This window comes from Aythya marila (genome assembly GCF_965140915.1).
Source record: "Aythya marila genome assembly, chromosome: 3".
Classification (NCBI taxonomy): domain Eukaryota; kingdom Metazoa; phylum Chordata; class Aves; order Anseriformes; family Anatidae; genus Aythya; species Aythya marila.
This window is the reverse complement of record NC_139044.1, coordinates 30,000,381-30,015,221: the sequence shown is the minus strand read 5'-3', so window position 1 is coordinate 30,015,221 and position 14,841 is coordinate 30,000,381. Positions and strand designations below refer to the sequence as shown.

Below are 14,841 nucleotides of genomic sequence, written 5' to 3'. Positions count from 1 at the left end.
TCGCTGTAGGCCCAGCAAGCACCGTGAGGCCAGCTAGGCGCAGGTACAGCCACTAACACCTCGCAGCGGCAGCCCGGTCCCCAGCAGCCCCCCACCACCTCAGGACACCGCGGGGCTCCTCACACCGCCCCGCAGAGCCCCCAGCCCTCCCCACCACCCAGCCGGGCACCCCCGGGGCCGGCTCCTCCTGCCGTGGGCACCCTCCTTCCTCCTCCTCCTCCTCCCCTTTCCCCCGTCCCCTCCCCGCCCGCCGCAGCACTGCCCCTTCTCCTGCGGCCCGGACGGCAGGAGCGGGATGGCGGGGCTGGCCGGGGCGCTGTGCCTGGCCGCCGCCGCCGCCTCCTGCCTTCCCCCGGCGCAGGGCCGGGAGAGCGGCGCGGGCTGGACGCTGCTCAAGGTGGGTTTAACCTCTGCCTCCCCCCACCTCCGCCACGGACCCCCCCGGGGCGGGCAGGGCGGGCGCAGGTGTGAGGGGAGATGGCGCCCGGCCGCCCCCCTCCACCCCCTCATGGCCGCCGGCGGGGGCAGGGGGCGGCCGGGCGGGAGGCTGAGGGGGGCTCGGGAAGATGGGGCCGTCCGGCGGCCCGGCCCTGCTGGGGAGGAGAGAGGGGCAGGGAGGGTGCTGGGGGGTCCCGGTAACCCGCTGGCGAGCAGAGGGTAGCAGGGTGTGGAGCCACGCCGGGCTCCCTTGCGTCTACAGCGGTGTCTGAGAGTGAGGAAACCTCGCTCAGTATAGCGCTAAGGAACAATCAACAGGGGTAAACCCTCTGCTTCTTTCCCCATGTGACAACTCCTAGTGCCCGATTATGAAACACCAGCATAGATCTTAATGAACCAAATCACGAGGGACGCAGCAGACCATAGGCTGGAGGATTTCATTGAAGTGAAGCATCCGCCAGTTCCCAAATGGAAATCCCTCCTTTAGGGCCCATCCTCGGGTGGCTGGAGAAGAGCTGAACCAAGCGGTCAGCCACAACTGGCACAGCTCCACCACCCCAACGCAGCGTTACCTCCACCCCTGAGTTGGAGGCCAGGACAAACGGGTGACAGCAAACTTCCTTCATACATTTCCACTCACCTCCACTTAGTCATCCATCTGTTTTCACTGTGATGCCATACAGTGAAGAGTTGGTGGGTGTTTTTTTTGAAGAAAAAAAGAAATCAAGAGAAACTTTGTCATTCTCTTCTAGACATGTTATCTCTATATATAACATCTGCCTCATATATAGAATCTATATGCCTATAATATACCCAACAATATATATATACATAGCCCTGGTACTTCTTTCTTCAGCCCCCTTAACCCACACAAATGCACTCTTTACCTCGTTCCTTTCCAGCCAGGCAATCTGCTTGCTAATGATGTAATGCCATCTAACCGCAGAACCATAGCAGCTGAACTCCTCTGCCCCTGCAGACACTAACCAAGAACCACTTCCTCTTTCTCATCAAATTCTTGTCCCTTGACAACTCTTTCTCCTTCTCCCTAACGGCACATATGAGCCAGAAGTTGAAAGTCTTAAGAGCATACAGACCATTCCCTCCTGCTGCTGTAGCTCACTGAGGAGGAGGAACTGGGTCTAAACTTACAAGCTCTTAGAAACAAACTTCCATTGGCATTGAGCAGAAACATACCAAAATCAGCAAGGCAAGCACGGGCTGCTAGAAGAAGTAGAAGTCTTGCAGCTTTGTACTGCTTAGTACAAAAAGTTTAATAGTAACCATGCCATAAACACATCGCTGTGCCTCACTGCCCTGGCAGAAATATGGATCGAGCAACCCTAAGGAATGAGCCCCTTACGGATCTCATTCTGTTATGCTTTTAATTTGTGACCATCTTTGCAATTCCTTTTGATTCCCAAATTTGAGCAGATTTCCATTATAAGGAACACAAATTGTTTCTTCTCTTCTGAAATATTTTCATACATTTGTACTTAAATAATAATGTTTCTTTGCAAAGTGATTCCATGGCCACAACCAGCAGGCATGCTCTACTGCACTACAGGCTAGACATGATTCAGCATTCTCATCAAGCCCTGCACTTATTCAAATGAAGGTATATTTTCAGAACATCCATAATTAATTTGTCCTCCCACACTTCTGAAGTCTGTAGCTGATTTTATCTCTCCTAAATAGAACAGCTCTGTCACTGTCTCATCTGTGCCTTTTCTACATTGGTGTAAGTTCTGCTATATTAAACTTTTAGTCTTTCAAAAATGGAAACATTTTATACATCTTCTACACTTCGAAAACTTGTAGAAGTATATCTGATGAAATGTTATCTTTTTAGCCCATTTCTAAATCTGTTAGTGTTAAAAATGTTAACTGCAAATCCTAAAATGTAGTGTCCTTACAGCCTTAAAATTCAGTTTTTAACTTAAACACTGTATAGAAATTGGCATTGTAGAACTCAGTATCTGTGTGTGTCCTGCCCTACTTGATTTCACTAGTGAACTGAGGTGGAAAGTGCCTCACATAGATAACAGCCAGGAAGAGAGAGAAGAGTTGAATTTAGAAGAGTTTACAGTGAAGTCTAGAAAATACCTGTGTTGGTGCCTGCTTTGCCCAGCATACACAAATGAAGTAGAAAAATTACCAATAGTGAGACCCCCCCCCCCAAAAAAAAACATTTTTTAAAGACAATATTTATCTGTCAGGGTAATTAAGATAAAAGATTTCAAGGTCAGTACACTTGCTGACCAGGTAATAACGAGTTTCAGCAGTCATTCCAGACCACTGTGAAGTGGCGCACATGAGTAAGTGGGAAAGGAGAGGGAATTTTCTTTTCTACATCATCTTTTGTTAAGATATTCAATGCTGGTATCTATGAAAATATTAATGCAACAGCAGCCCAAAAGCAAAACCTGTTAAGCATTTGTAAGACAGGAAATGAATGAAGTAGAAAATACTGTTATCCTGCACTATAAGCTATGGTGCTCTCACGCTCCCGTTTCTCTCCCTTTCCTCTTTTCAAAAAGGATGAGGTAGACAGGGTACACTGAGGGACAGCACGTCTGATAACCACGTACGGCAGTTCTGAACAAAGAATAAGCAGACTAGGACCTTCCACTGCGTGGGAGGACTAGAAGGAAGTCCCTAGGATAGAAATGAGGAGTGGATACAATAGGAGTATCCTATCATAGAGCCTAAAATATGAACCACTAAAAACAGGAGTGGCTCAGGAATCTCCTGAGAAGACAAATGCTAGAGACTGGGTAGGTTCAAACCAGGCAACCAAAGGAGCATTTGGGATATGTGCTTGGGTCTCCCTCCTGGCATTCAGCTACCACTCAAGGCTCTCCCACATCCTTGCTGCACCTGCCAGCCCCCACGAGGATATCTCAAGTATTCTAGGGTTATCTCAGATAGCTCTGAAGGTCCACTTTTAGGAACAGGAAATACAGTAGTGCTAGTTACCTGCTAAATACCTGTTGCCACAGGGGACCAGCTGCCACTTCAGAGGTTACCATGAGGCTAAGAAAGCTGATGCGTGCCCAGGCTAGCTCTGAAGGAGCTGCACTATGCTGTGTAGTCACACCAGTACCACCACTGTGGGCAGAGGCCACAAAGACGCAGCCTCACTCTTTCTGGGACTAAGGTAGCTTATGCATTTCTTAGCAGTAATGCACCCCATAACGTACACAGGCCATAAAGCTAAATATTATTGCTACTAAAATAAAGCTCGTCACGCCCGTCACAAAGGAAACCTTATTTGAAGGTAACATGGTTGAGGGCATGACTGTAGAATACACAGAATTAAGATACCAGAAAAGAGAACCCAGCTAGGTGCTGAATTTGTATTGCTAGTAGGTAAAAGTTTCTCCTGTTTTTAATACTAGTGTATTTTACATGAAAACCAAAGATAGAAAAGCCACAGAACTTAAAAAAAAAAAGTCTTTTCTGTCAGTAAAAGCTTTTTCTTAAATAGCTTTATTGTCAGAAAATTAAGAAGCCCTATATACTAAACTATTATAAAGTATTATAATAGTGCTAAATTATTATAAACTAAAGCATTATACTATATTATTTACTAAACTATATTAATAATAACATATTAATAATATAATTAATAATAATATATTATTATTTACTAAACTATATTTACTATATTATTTACTAAACTAAACTATTATAAACTATTATAAACTGGAGAACAAGTCCTACGAGGAGCGGCTGAGGGAGCTGGGCTTGTTCAGCCTGGAGAAGAGGAGGCTCAGGGGTGACCTTATCGCTCTCTACAGGTACCTCAAGGGAGGCTGTAGCGAGGTGGGGGTTGGTCTGTTCTCCCACGTGCCTGGTGACAGGACGAGGGGGAATGGGCTTAAGTTGAGCCAGGGGAGTTTTAGGTTAGATGTTAGGAAGAACTTCTTTACTGAAAGGGTTGTGAGGCATTGGAACAGGCTGCCCAGGGAAGTGGTGGAGTCACCATCCCTGGAGGTCTTTAAAAGATGTTTAGACGTAGAGCTCAGGGATATGGTTTAGTGGGGACTGTTAGTGTTAGGTCAGAGGTTGGACTCGATGATCTTGAGGTCTCTTCCAACCTAGAAATTCCATGATTCTGTGATTATCTGATGTAATTTTGAAGAAAAATGATTTTACAAGTCACGTAATAGTTAGAGCAATCTTTCCTTCTTCTCCCTTCCGCAGTATTCTCACCAGCCAAGAATTTTACATTCTGATGCTATTCGAAAAGTTGCAGAAAACACCGATGTTTCTGAAATGTGGGAAAATGATCTGCGCCCCATCCTGATAGAAAGATACTCAGGATCACCAGGAAACTATGCCGTACGGCAGGTAAGACAACAGTTTTTGAAAACCTCTACGAACACCTATTATTTATATTCAGGTAGTGCCTTCAGTGACAACGTAGGGGACACAGGATGCACCTTATCACTGTTCCAGGCTATACTGTGCAGTGCCTACAAGATACAGCTTGCACTTCAGCTATCATTACTTCCTAGGGCTGCATCACAAAGGGAAAGAAAGTCTGGTTTTAGGTTCATGTTAAATATGTTTTTTTTTTTTTTAATTTAAAAGCTTGCCCCAGGTTTGGTAACCAAAGTACAACACGATGCTTTTCCTTTCCCTTAAGTGACCAGGATTTTGGTCACTGGTTGAAACACCCTGCACGGGGATAAATTAAATGACTTCCCTACACACCTCTCTTCTTCTGGAGCAGTCCTGTGCTGTTACACTCCCCTGTAATGTTGCCTTGGATGGATGGAAAAAAACCAAAAAGGAATAAAAGGGATCAGAGAAGCCCACACTGGCAGGCAGCCTCGATGGTCAACACGACAATCCACAGCACTAGCCCTGTTGGCACAAGAACGGCTGCATGTTAATATTGGGCTAACACAGATACACGGCACCAAGCTGATAAGATCTCCAGCACATTGTGTTTGAGCCACAGGGATTTAACACAACCAAGCCCTCCTGTGTACCCTGCCCACTCTGAATTGCATTAGTCAGTCAGGAGACTAAGACACTGGCACAGCTGAGTTTACTTGAAAGTGCTTGCAACATCTCACCAGCCTTCCTCTATCCTTGAAGCAGTGACTCAACAGCTCCAAGACAGCCCTAACTACACTAAGTTCATTTGCCACTCTGCAGCTGGTAGACTGGAAAAATGCAGCTTTTTAATGCTGTGTGTATCTATAGATTTAGTTCTGTGGTTTCCTTAGTGATACCCTGGAAGGCAGCCAAATGAAAGGGGAAAAAGTAAGAAAAAGAAAACAAAAAACAGCACAGCCTAGACTAGAAGACCAAAAATCAGGTTCAAAAAAGGATCATCTTGTTACAAGGTAACAGCGTATACTAAATTAGACCTCCACCAAGGAAAAAACACAACAGAATATGCAATGGGTGACCTTTCTTTGTGAAGACACAGAAAAAGTATCAGATTCCTTTAAGGGAGAGGGCAAGTTCCAGTCACAGATAGAGCACTCTGGGAACTTCACCCAGGCTTACATATTCCTCTTAATCCGTAACAGAAGTCCTTTGCTCTGCCTACAGATAGTGGATAGACCATACAATGCCATAAAAGCTTTTGGAAGGTGACCACAAGCAAAATGGAAGTTTGTTCCAGCACAAAATTTATGGCAGCGTTCCCACTGACTTCACTAAGAACAGGACAAGTTTTCAAAGTCTATTTTATTTTTTCCCCTTAGAGGCTTTTGTGAATGTTTATTTAGAGAGAGAGGAATCTGCCTTGAAGAAGCACTCTGGGGACCCATAAAATAAGTTGCTCAACAGAGATGGCCCTCTAGTAAGAGTTAGCCAGAACTCTGTACTAAGTATAGCTGGCGTAGTTAGAGGTATTCTCTTACGGTAGGAAGTTACCTAAAAGGAGTGATCTCTCATACAGATTTACAGTCTTCATTTTCATCAAGGATTTCATTTTTAAACATATGAAATGCTTCATTCATTCCTTAGTTTACAAGAACCAGACTGCCTTTCATAGCCTTGTAAACAACTTTGGGCACTTGAATGGAAGTTTTCTCATAGAAGTTAAAAAAAAAAAATTAAACCATAGTTTTATTTATATTGCTATGTATCTATACATAGTAATTGTCAAAATAGCCACAAGTTCTCTGCAGCCACGTTTGACACTTTAGGACAGAAGTGAGTTTAGATTTTAATAGGCAAACGTTAAATCTATCCTGCTTACACCTGGAAAAGACTTGCTTGGAGTCTTCAGAGATCAAAATCTCAACATGTCACATGGATGGGGAATCATTCAGAACTCACAGATTCCAAATACAAGAGACCAAATAGAGAGATGAAAAGCATGCAAGCCAGTCAGAGAGTAGGCTAAGGTAACAAGGATGGTGCTTATTTTATACGGTGACATTAATTTTTTTTCCCCCGTAAAATTCACCCATCAGAGCTAACAGAAATAAACTTATGTGCCGCTGTGATTAATTATCTACTGATAATTTGTCTGCAATGTCTTCTTTAGCAAGTGATATTCATCTGGTATACTTTTTTTTTTTTTTTTTAATTAATTGCAGCACATCAAGCACCGTCTTCAAAGGTTACAGGCTGGTTGGGAAATTGAAGAAGATACCTTTCAGAGATACACACCGTATGGATATCAAACCTTTTCAAACATTATCAGTACTCTCAACCCCTCTGCAAAACGCCATCTGGTACTCGCCTGCCACTACGACTCAAAATTCTTTGCACCGCAATGGCACGGGAGGGTGTTTGTAGGAGCAACCGATTCAGCCGTGCCTTGTGCTATGATATTGGAGCTGGCACGGGCCCTGGATAACAAGCTTCAGGCAATCAAGGTAGTTTGACTGTTTCATTTTCATGTGTTTTTGCAACAGCAATAGACCTGAGGGCATTTCCATGTTGTCTCCTTCTGTGCCTATAGTACAACCCCCATCAGCTTCAAAAGGAACCAGAGACATGCAGCTACTACTGCTGTAGAGTAAATTGGCACACTAAAACTTGATGTGGAAAGTGTGACTATCTGAAAGTTATCTAATGGATACTATATAAAACCAATAACGTGAATAATGCAAGTTTCACAGACAATCCTACTTAGTACATGAAAAGCAACAGACTCCTACTGAGAAGTTGCTGCCATATCCAGTACCAAGGCTTTATTTTTTTCGCAATCTTGCATTTAACAATGCAAGTGACAATATCATGTTATCAGTCTCCTACAGTAGGAAAACCTGCTTCAAAGCTCTGCCATTGCTGGGCACAAGAACGTGTTGATCCTACCAGCTCTACAAGCTATTTCACAGACTCATGAGTGCCATCTAGTGGTTCCATACTTACTATTTACAGAAGAATAATTCCCAAACACCAACAGTGCTTTCACAGGAAAAGTTTTCTCAAATGCTTTATGAAGCATCGGAATACACTCAGCTCAAGTATTACGGTTACCTGTCTCCAGTTGTTTCCAGAAACTGATTTGGTACCTTCTGACATTAGAATATTTAAGAATTGAAAGATTAAGAATATGCCAAGGTTTTTAGTCACAGAATGAAGCACTCCTGTAATACACACGTAAGCTTCCATTTAGAAGCAGCTTCATTTAGCAAACATTTGCCTGCTTGTTATTTATGGAACAACGTGTACACTGATGATTTAAGGACTGGATCTTTTGGCAACTAATACATCGTTTCATGATTGTTTAATCACGTAAGATGACAGCACTTGACAAAAAGGCAATCTAATTATTTCACACAGGCTATCGTTTGTACACTCCTGTAACAAAATACACTTTGGGATCCATCTGCTTAATACATTAGCTGTGACCTTTTCGCTCTGCTCATAGCAGCATAACAGACCTTGTTATGTTTTCAGCCAAATCTATTTATACTTGAAACTGTGATCTTTACCCTGATGTTTCTCCAATTATATAGAGTAAATTTAAAATTAAAGGGCAAAAATTCCTCTTTACATTATCCAGACCTGGCAATGTGCTGAGCAGTAATAATAACTAAAACTACTGCTTTCTAAAATTCTAACGTTGTTAATGCAGTTTGCTCCAAAATGTAATGCAAAACAACTGGTATCAAAGGTGCTCCATCCAGTGCACAGGACAAAGGGCAGCAAGAAAGCATTGCCATTAGAAAAATCCATACATTACTGTAAGCGTAATCAATAATCATCTTGCCTACGTGAGCGACACTTTATAGAGGTTTTCCTCTGTTGTTTGTATTGGATCAGCTCCAGCGAGCTGGGAGGTGTAGCCCATACAGGACACGACCGTTGCCAGCAACCCCACCTTTTTAACCACATCATGCAGTTTCACTTGAAGTGAAATTAATTCATAGAGGGATTAAAATATTCATGGCAACTGCCAAGAATACAGTTCCTGAAACTGTTCATGTGCTGGAACTGAACTGGGTTTAGCCATGCTGTTGATTAGTAAGAAACGCTGCCAGAGCAAACAAGGCTTCAGTTAGTAAATAGAGAGAAAAGAGGATCCTACATCGAGAAGAAATTTCACACAGATGCGTCCTTTATGACCCTAAATAATCATATATATTCTCAACAGTTTCCATTACTGTGCTATTTGTAGTTGAAGAGGAAGGGTGTATCCACTCCACTGTCTGTGCTTTGGTTTTAGGGTAAAGTTACCTAGATGGTTGCAAGTCCCCCTGAAGGAAAAGAAATGATCATTCTTTTCACGACTAACTGCTCTTTTTCCCTCAGTGGAACAAACTTTACGTAATTCACCTCCACTGATGCATAACTACAGCAGAAATATTATTCCTTTGTGGCACAGTCATGCGATGTTAGTACTCACAGCAGGTGTTGTTGCTGACATGTCTCCCCCGTTATCTGAAATGGGGTTTTGGCTACCTGACTTTGCAAACCTGTCTCAACATACTCAGCTCATGTCCACTAAAGTCAGAAATTAAACTTTTAACCAGAACCCAATATCATACCAGGTTGGAGACATGTCACTGTGCTGGATATATAATAACGATTGATGACTACCACTACCACACTATAACGTGTTTAACAGCCATAGGAGGCTTTGTACAACGTGCCCTGAGAATATACCTGCACCGATGCAGCTTTTATGACTACAGCATTTGTCCTTTACTTAATGCTCTAGCCAGAAGCAGTTATGTTGTTTTTAATTTCTTCCAACAGACCAGCTCAACATCAAGACCAGACCTTTCACTTCAGCTTATTTTTTTTGATGGTGAAGAAGCTTTTGTCCAGTGGTCCCCTTCCGATTCCCTCTATGGGTCTCAACACTTGGCTCAGAAGATGGTATCTACTCCACATCCACCTGGCTCAACAACCACAAATCAGCTCCAGGGCATGGTAAGTGCCCTACGCCTACATAATGAGTAATAATAAGTTCCAATTCTTTAATAATTAATTTGGAAATAACTGGCCTAACTCCTAAGAAACATGAACCTCATCACAATTAACAGAAGTAAACTTGTGGGAAATTTAGGAGATGATAAAATACAGAAATGGCAAGACTTTTTCAGGTGGATCCACTTAGATCTTCTCCATGCAAATATAAGGAGAAGTTTTAGAAAAATCAAAATACACAGATTTATCAGAATACAAGCTAGGATACCCATCTCCTTCAACAGAGATCACTCAAAGCGATTAGGAAAGAACACAGAACTTTATAGAGTCTTTGAAAAATCTCCATCACAGATGAAAGTTCATCTGTGGTTTCAGACCCCTCAGCACTAAGCTACAATAAGCTCTCTGTGTTGCCTTTTGATTCCTACATTTTGTCATCTCCTCCCCTCTCCCTCCTGCCTTCTGGTTTCCCAACTCATTGCTGAGACACTTTTCTTCTGTCCCTGTATCTTGTGACTCATGAAATGTCTTTCCCTTGACAGACTTTGTTGTTCTCCAGGGAAGAAGCAATTTCCTCTTCCCCCCCCCCGACCATAGCTTTTCTTTTAAAGGGATGAAACACGCAAACTGCAAAGAAAGCAGCACAGCCTATTTCAGAATGAGGAACAGAGAAACGCTCTTCCTTTTTTTCCCTTTTTCCTCCTCGGAAAGACAGCAGGATGCATTAGTTTTTAGTCAGGTTCTGCTAATGAGTTCTTCTCAGGCACCATGGTAGAAAGGCCAGATCTTGGGCAAGAGCCAAAGACATAGACATGACCAGTACAGGAACCATGAGGTGTCATTAATGCTGCTGGTGGTGGAGTGATGTAAAGAATTCTGTATTAAAGATTCTTTCCTCTGTAGGACCTGCTTGTACTACTGGATTTAATTGGAGCACCAAACCCAGTCTTTCCCAATTATTTTCCAAACACTATCCGATGGTTTCAGAGGCTTCAAGCAATTGGTAAGGAGAGGGGCATGGGCTCTTGACAAATCTGAAAGCTTAGCCTGTTATTTTCGTAAGGAATGAAGCCATGTAAATTAGATTTTTAAATTACTTTTTTTTTGGTTTACAGTTATAATATTTAATAGTGTAGATGTTAAATTTGGTGCATCTGAAATATTGAAATCTTCATGCAGGTTTAATTAATAAACATCTGAGTAAGATTCACAGACACTTGGAAGCCATGAAACAGATTCTACTTCTTACTGCCACTTTGTGACTCTTGGAAACTGCTTCACTTCTGTTTCAGTTCTCACTTCCATAAAATGATGGTAATATCACCAGTCTTGAGGTCTTCTAAATACTAAACAAATGCAAAAGACAGTCCCCAGCTCTTTTTCTTCTTTGATGGAAAAAGCTTCCATGTGAGAGGAAAAATAGTCTCCATGTGCTAATATGCCTCACACTGTCCAAACACATTAACAGCCACTTTCATTGTGAATTTCAGAGGAAAAGCTACATGGCATGAATCTGTTGAAGAATCACCTTGTTGAGAGGCAGTACTTCCAGAATAATTTACATCGAGGCTTGGTTGAAGATGACCACGTTCCATTTTTATTAAGAGGTAATGGCAGCTCTAATACCGCTTTAAAAACATAAGTTCAGTAACAAGTGCTCCATTTAGAAAATAAGCAAGGGCACATGAACCTGTTTTTCAAGCTTACGTGCCCCCAGGTTGAAGCATCCAAATCCAACATTATGAAGGTCAAGAGTCACAGCTTTGAAAAACATCACAGAGCAAAAGGAGAGATAAAACATGCCCTTCATCATTTTGCACGAGCACAGCTCCAAGGGCACAGAAGTAATGGCAATTTCCGTCACCAGTACAGCATCCTACAAAAATGGGTAACTCTGCCCCAATGGGATATCACTGCATGCTACATTATGCCAGTTACTGGCCAGTTATGGCTAGTTACTGTTTCTAGAAGCAGTGAGACACTTCACATCTTCAAAGACTACAGAATTCTCTAAAGACCTTTTGTCAAATCTACATTAAATGATCACAATTACCTGTTTAAATCTGAAGGCACTGACTCCTGCAAAAACTCATATATTCAGATCAGACATCCTCATTCCCTATAGCAAACTGACATTTCACAACTTGAAATCAATCCTGAAAAAGAATTGACAACTTGAAAGCTTGAGGGGTGGGAAAGATGTATATAGCAGCCAGCAGGAAGAGCAAAGGCCACACTATGTCTGAAATCCCTCCTGGTATTAGGCACGTACCTGGAAGTGGAATTTCCTACCTGAGCATCTCTCCTGGCAGACACCTACACTACTGCCCTCTGACTCTACATTCATTCTTTTCTCTTGGGATGCAAAGAAAGGGCAAGCAGTTACACTGGTGCTGCCCTGCTACAGGTCAACAGCTAAAGCACTTGCCCAAATGCAAGACATGGATTTCATCTCCCCAATTCATGCACTCAGTATAGCGACTTCAAAATGAATGTGGGCCAAAGAAGGGTACTGGATATAGTGCATTCTTCTGGTTGAAATTTCCCAACACACAGCAAGAACTACAAGAGTCATATTGCTAGAGAAGGGTTAAGCAAAAAGGAGTGTGACATGAGTTCAGTGCAGAGCGTATCTACCTAGGAAAGGAGGGAGATCCCTTCCTATCCAGTCCTTAATTTTCCTGTTGCTTATTCTCTCTAACTACTGAGTATTGCAACATGTGCACGCAGCTCTGGAAGCAGGCACAAGAGCAATCACACCTCACTTACTGTCCTGCTCATTGTCTCTTCAGTTCCATCAATCTTTCATTTTTCACAGCAAGGCAGGGCATGGGTCCAATGAAATCTACACAGCTCACACATGCATGTACAGGGATATCAAAAAAACTACACGAGGGAAGCTGATAAGGGACTACACCTCAAAACCTTTTATAATAACATAAACAATGCCTAGTGAATAAAATATTCCTCTGTGGTATTTGGCTGAAAAACTAGAGAGGAAAAGCAATAAGACAGGAAAGAGGCCGGAGACAACAATGTTCCACCACTGCCCCCAAAGAAGGATCAGGAAACTGAAGACTGATTTAATTCCTTTTACAGAAAAATTGCATCACGTGTCAATGCATCAGTGACTTTTTATATGTATATACAGTATTACAGATCCTTTAAAGTGTAAATTCTTTTATCTGAGGATAATAGTGCTTCTACTTTCTAGAAGAAAAACACAGTAATACTGATTTACCATTTAAGGAGAAGACTAAAAACTGCCTCAATAAAGTGCTCAATCCTAACATTGGCATGAGAACATGATAATCAGTTTGGGTTTGTGGAGCTGCAGTGGTTTCTTTGCCCTTCCCTAGCTACTAAACACAGTATTAGCCACTACAATGCATGGAATCTTAAAAAAAAAAATAAATAAAGAAAACACAGCAGGGCAGGTGTCACAACAGTAAAACTATTAGCTACACGTGCCTTAAAAAAGGAGAAAAAGCACTTAAGGGAAAAGAGGGTAGTATCAATTTTAGGAAGCACACGATCAAACAGGCTGCAGTCAGTCACAGGGTTCAAAAAAGAGATTGTAAAAGGAAACTGCAATGATGCACATTCCTCTCTGAGGTAAGTGTATTGGGTAGTGACCTGAATATCATTAACTGGTCATGTATCAATTTGATTAGCAGAACTCCTGCAGTATTTTTTCTCCAAATATCACTATTTTCCTCATAGGGGTTCCAGTCCTCCATCTGATTCCGTCTCCTTTTCCTCAAGTATGGCACACCATGGAGGACACTGAAGAAAACCTTGACAAAACCACTATCGACAATCTCAACAAAATCCTGCAAGTGTTTGTACTAGAATACCTGAACCTGCAGTGAGATACTGGCAACAAATCGTGCTCCATTTTAAATGCTGTTCGCCCACCTTCACTTTTGCCATTTAATTACATCAGAGAACACTAAAGCGAAGGAAAATATGGTGGTATTTTCTGCTAGACTGATTACTGATTCAGTTGTTCCTGGCTCAATGTTCCATATAAACAAATAAAAGATAGCATTAAAAAAGAACTAGTTTCAGCCTGGAAAGAATTTGATCTTTCCATGTCTTACCTCTGAATAAACAACACCTGAGTTTTCCCACATTGTTATCACTGTTTTTATGTCACATATTAAGATCCCAGTAGGAAATGCCTCCAGACGTGTATAGCTACTTTAAAAAAAAATGTGCAACCAACTTCTGCAGTCTTCAGCAAGAGAAATTTGTAACACTTTGTTAAAAGAGGGAAAAATCATATTAAAATAATACAATACAAATTTGTTAAATTGTAATATTACATGACAGTCTGAAAATGAAACTGAATTTTTGTTGCTCGAGATGAAACAAAAATGCATTTTGTTTTCCCATTTTACCATTTGTGAAAAATGTTTCTATTGTGCATAAAACTTCTGAAGTAGAAAACAAATTCTAAAAATTGGTCAGATGTGTTTCTTTTCAGATAAATATTACTGTACATTGGTGCAACTACATCCAAACTATTTGAACTCTTTGCTATCCTATTCTCCTCTACTTCGGCCTGTGAGAGTAACATTCTAAATTACTATCTCTGCAGTTTGAATACTCTGAGCAGTCCTGTACAAGTTCCTGTAGATGAAGATAGCAAAATGGCTGTATACAGAAATATTAATCAAGTTTGTGCGGCTAATTTTGGTTCTAGACACTAACTCTTATGGCACTTCAAACTTTGAAAAATTCATTAGGCACATGCAATGTGCGCTGCCAGTCTGGTTCTTCAAGTATTTGAACGTTAACTTAAAATAGGCCTCACTATGAAACATGGGATCAGAGGGTTGTCCTAACTGGGGAAAGCCTAAATTTTTCAACTCAATAGAGTTAGTTGAAAACATAATTGAAAAATGTAATTTAAACCAATTGTCCAGCATGCCAGTTTTGTCAGAAACTTCTAAATGCCTGAGCATGCGGTACTCCTGAGTTGTTAACTCAGTTCAAAGTGGAGATACAGGTTGCTGTAATATTTGGTTGTTCTCAAAA

The 14,841-nt window shown here is 41.8% G+C and overlaps 1 protein-coding gene across 1 annotated transcript; it reads left to right on the top strand.

The window, feature by feature from the left end:
- Positions 1-282: 282 nt before the first annotated feature.
- QPCT (glutaminyl-peptide cyclotransferase) lies at positions 283-14,799 on the top strand. Its single transcript, XM_082758315.1, has 7 exons — positions 283-397; positions 4,648-4,794; positions 7,011-7,292; positions 9,625-9,801; positions 10,702-10,801; positions 11,289-11,405; positions 13,522-14,799. Exons 1-7 carry the CDS (start codon positions 296-298, stop codon positions 13,668-13,670), a joined length of 1,074 nt encoding a protein of 357 aa, XP_082614441.1. The 5' UTR covers positions 283-295; the 3' UTR covers positions 13,671-14,799.
- The last annotated feature ends 42 nt before the right edge of the window (positions 14,800-14,841 follow it).

What these genes read in the sequence shown, in the direction of transcription:
- QPCT (XM_082758315.1), top strand. Translation starts at nt 296, where the DNA reads ATGGCGGGGCTGGCCGGGGCGCTGTGCCTGGCCGCCGCCGCCGCCTCC. An exon ending in CGGGCTGGACGCTGCTCAAG is followed by an intron (nt 398 to 4,647) that starts GTGGGTTTAACC and finishes TCCCTTCCGCAG; the next exon opens with TATTCTCACCAGCCAAGAAT. An exon ending in TCAGAGGCTTCAAGCAATTG is followed by an intron (nt 10,802 to 11,288) that starts GTAAGGAGAGGG and finishes TGTGAATTTCAG; the next exon opens with AGGAAAAGCTACATGGCATG.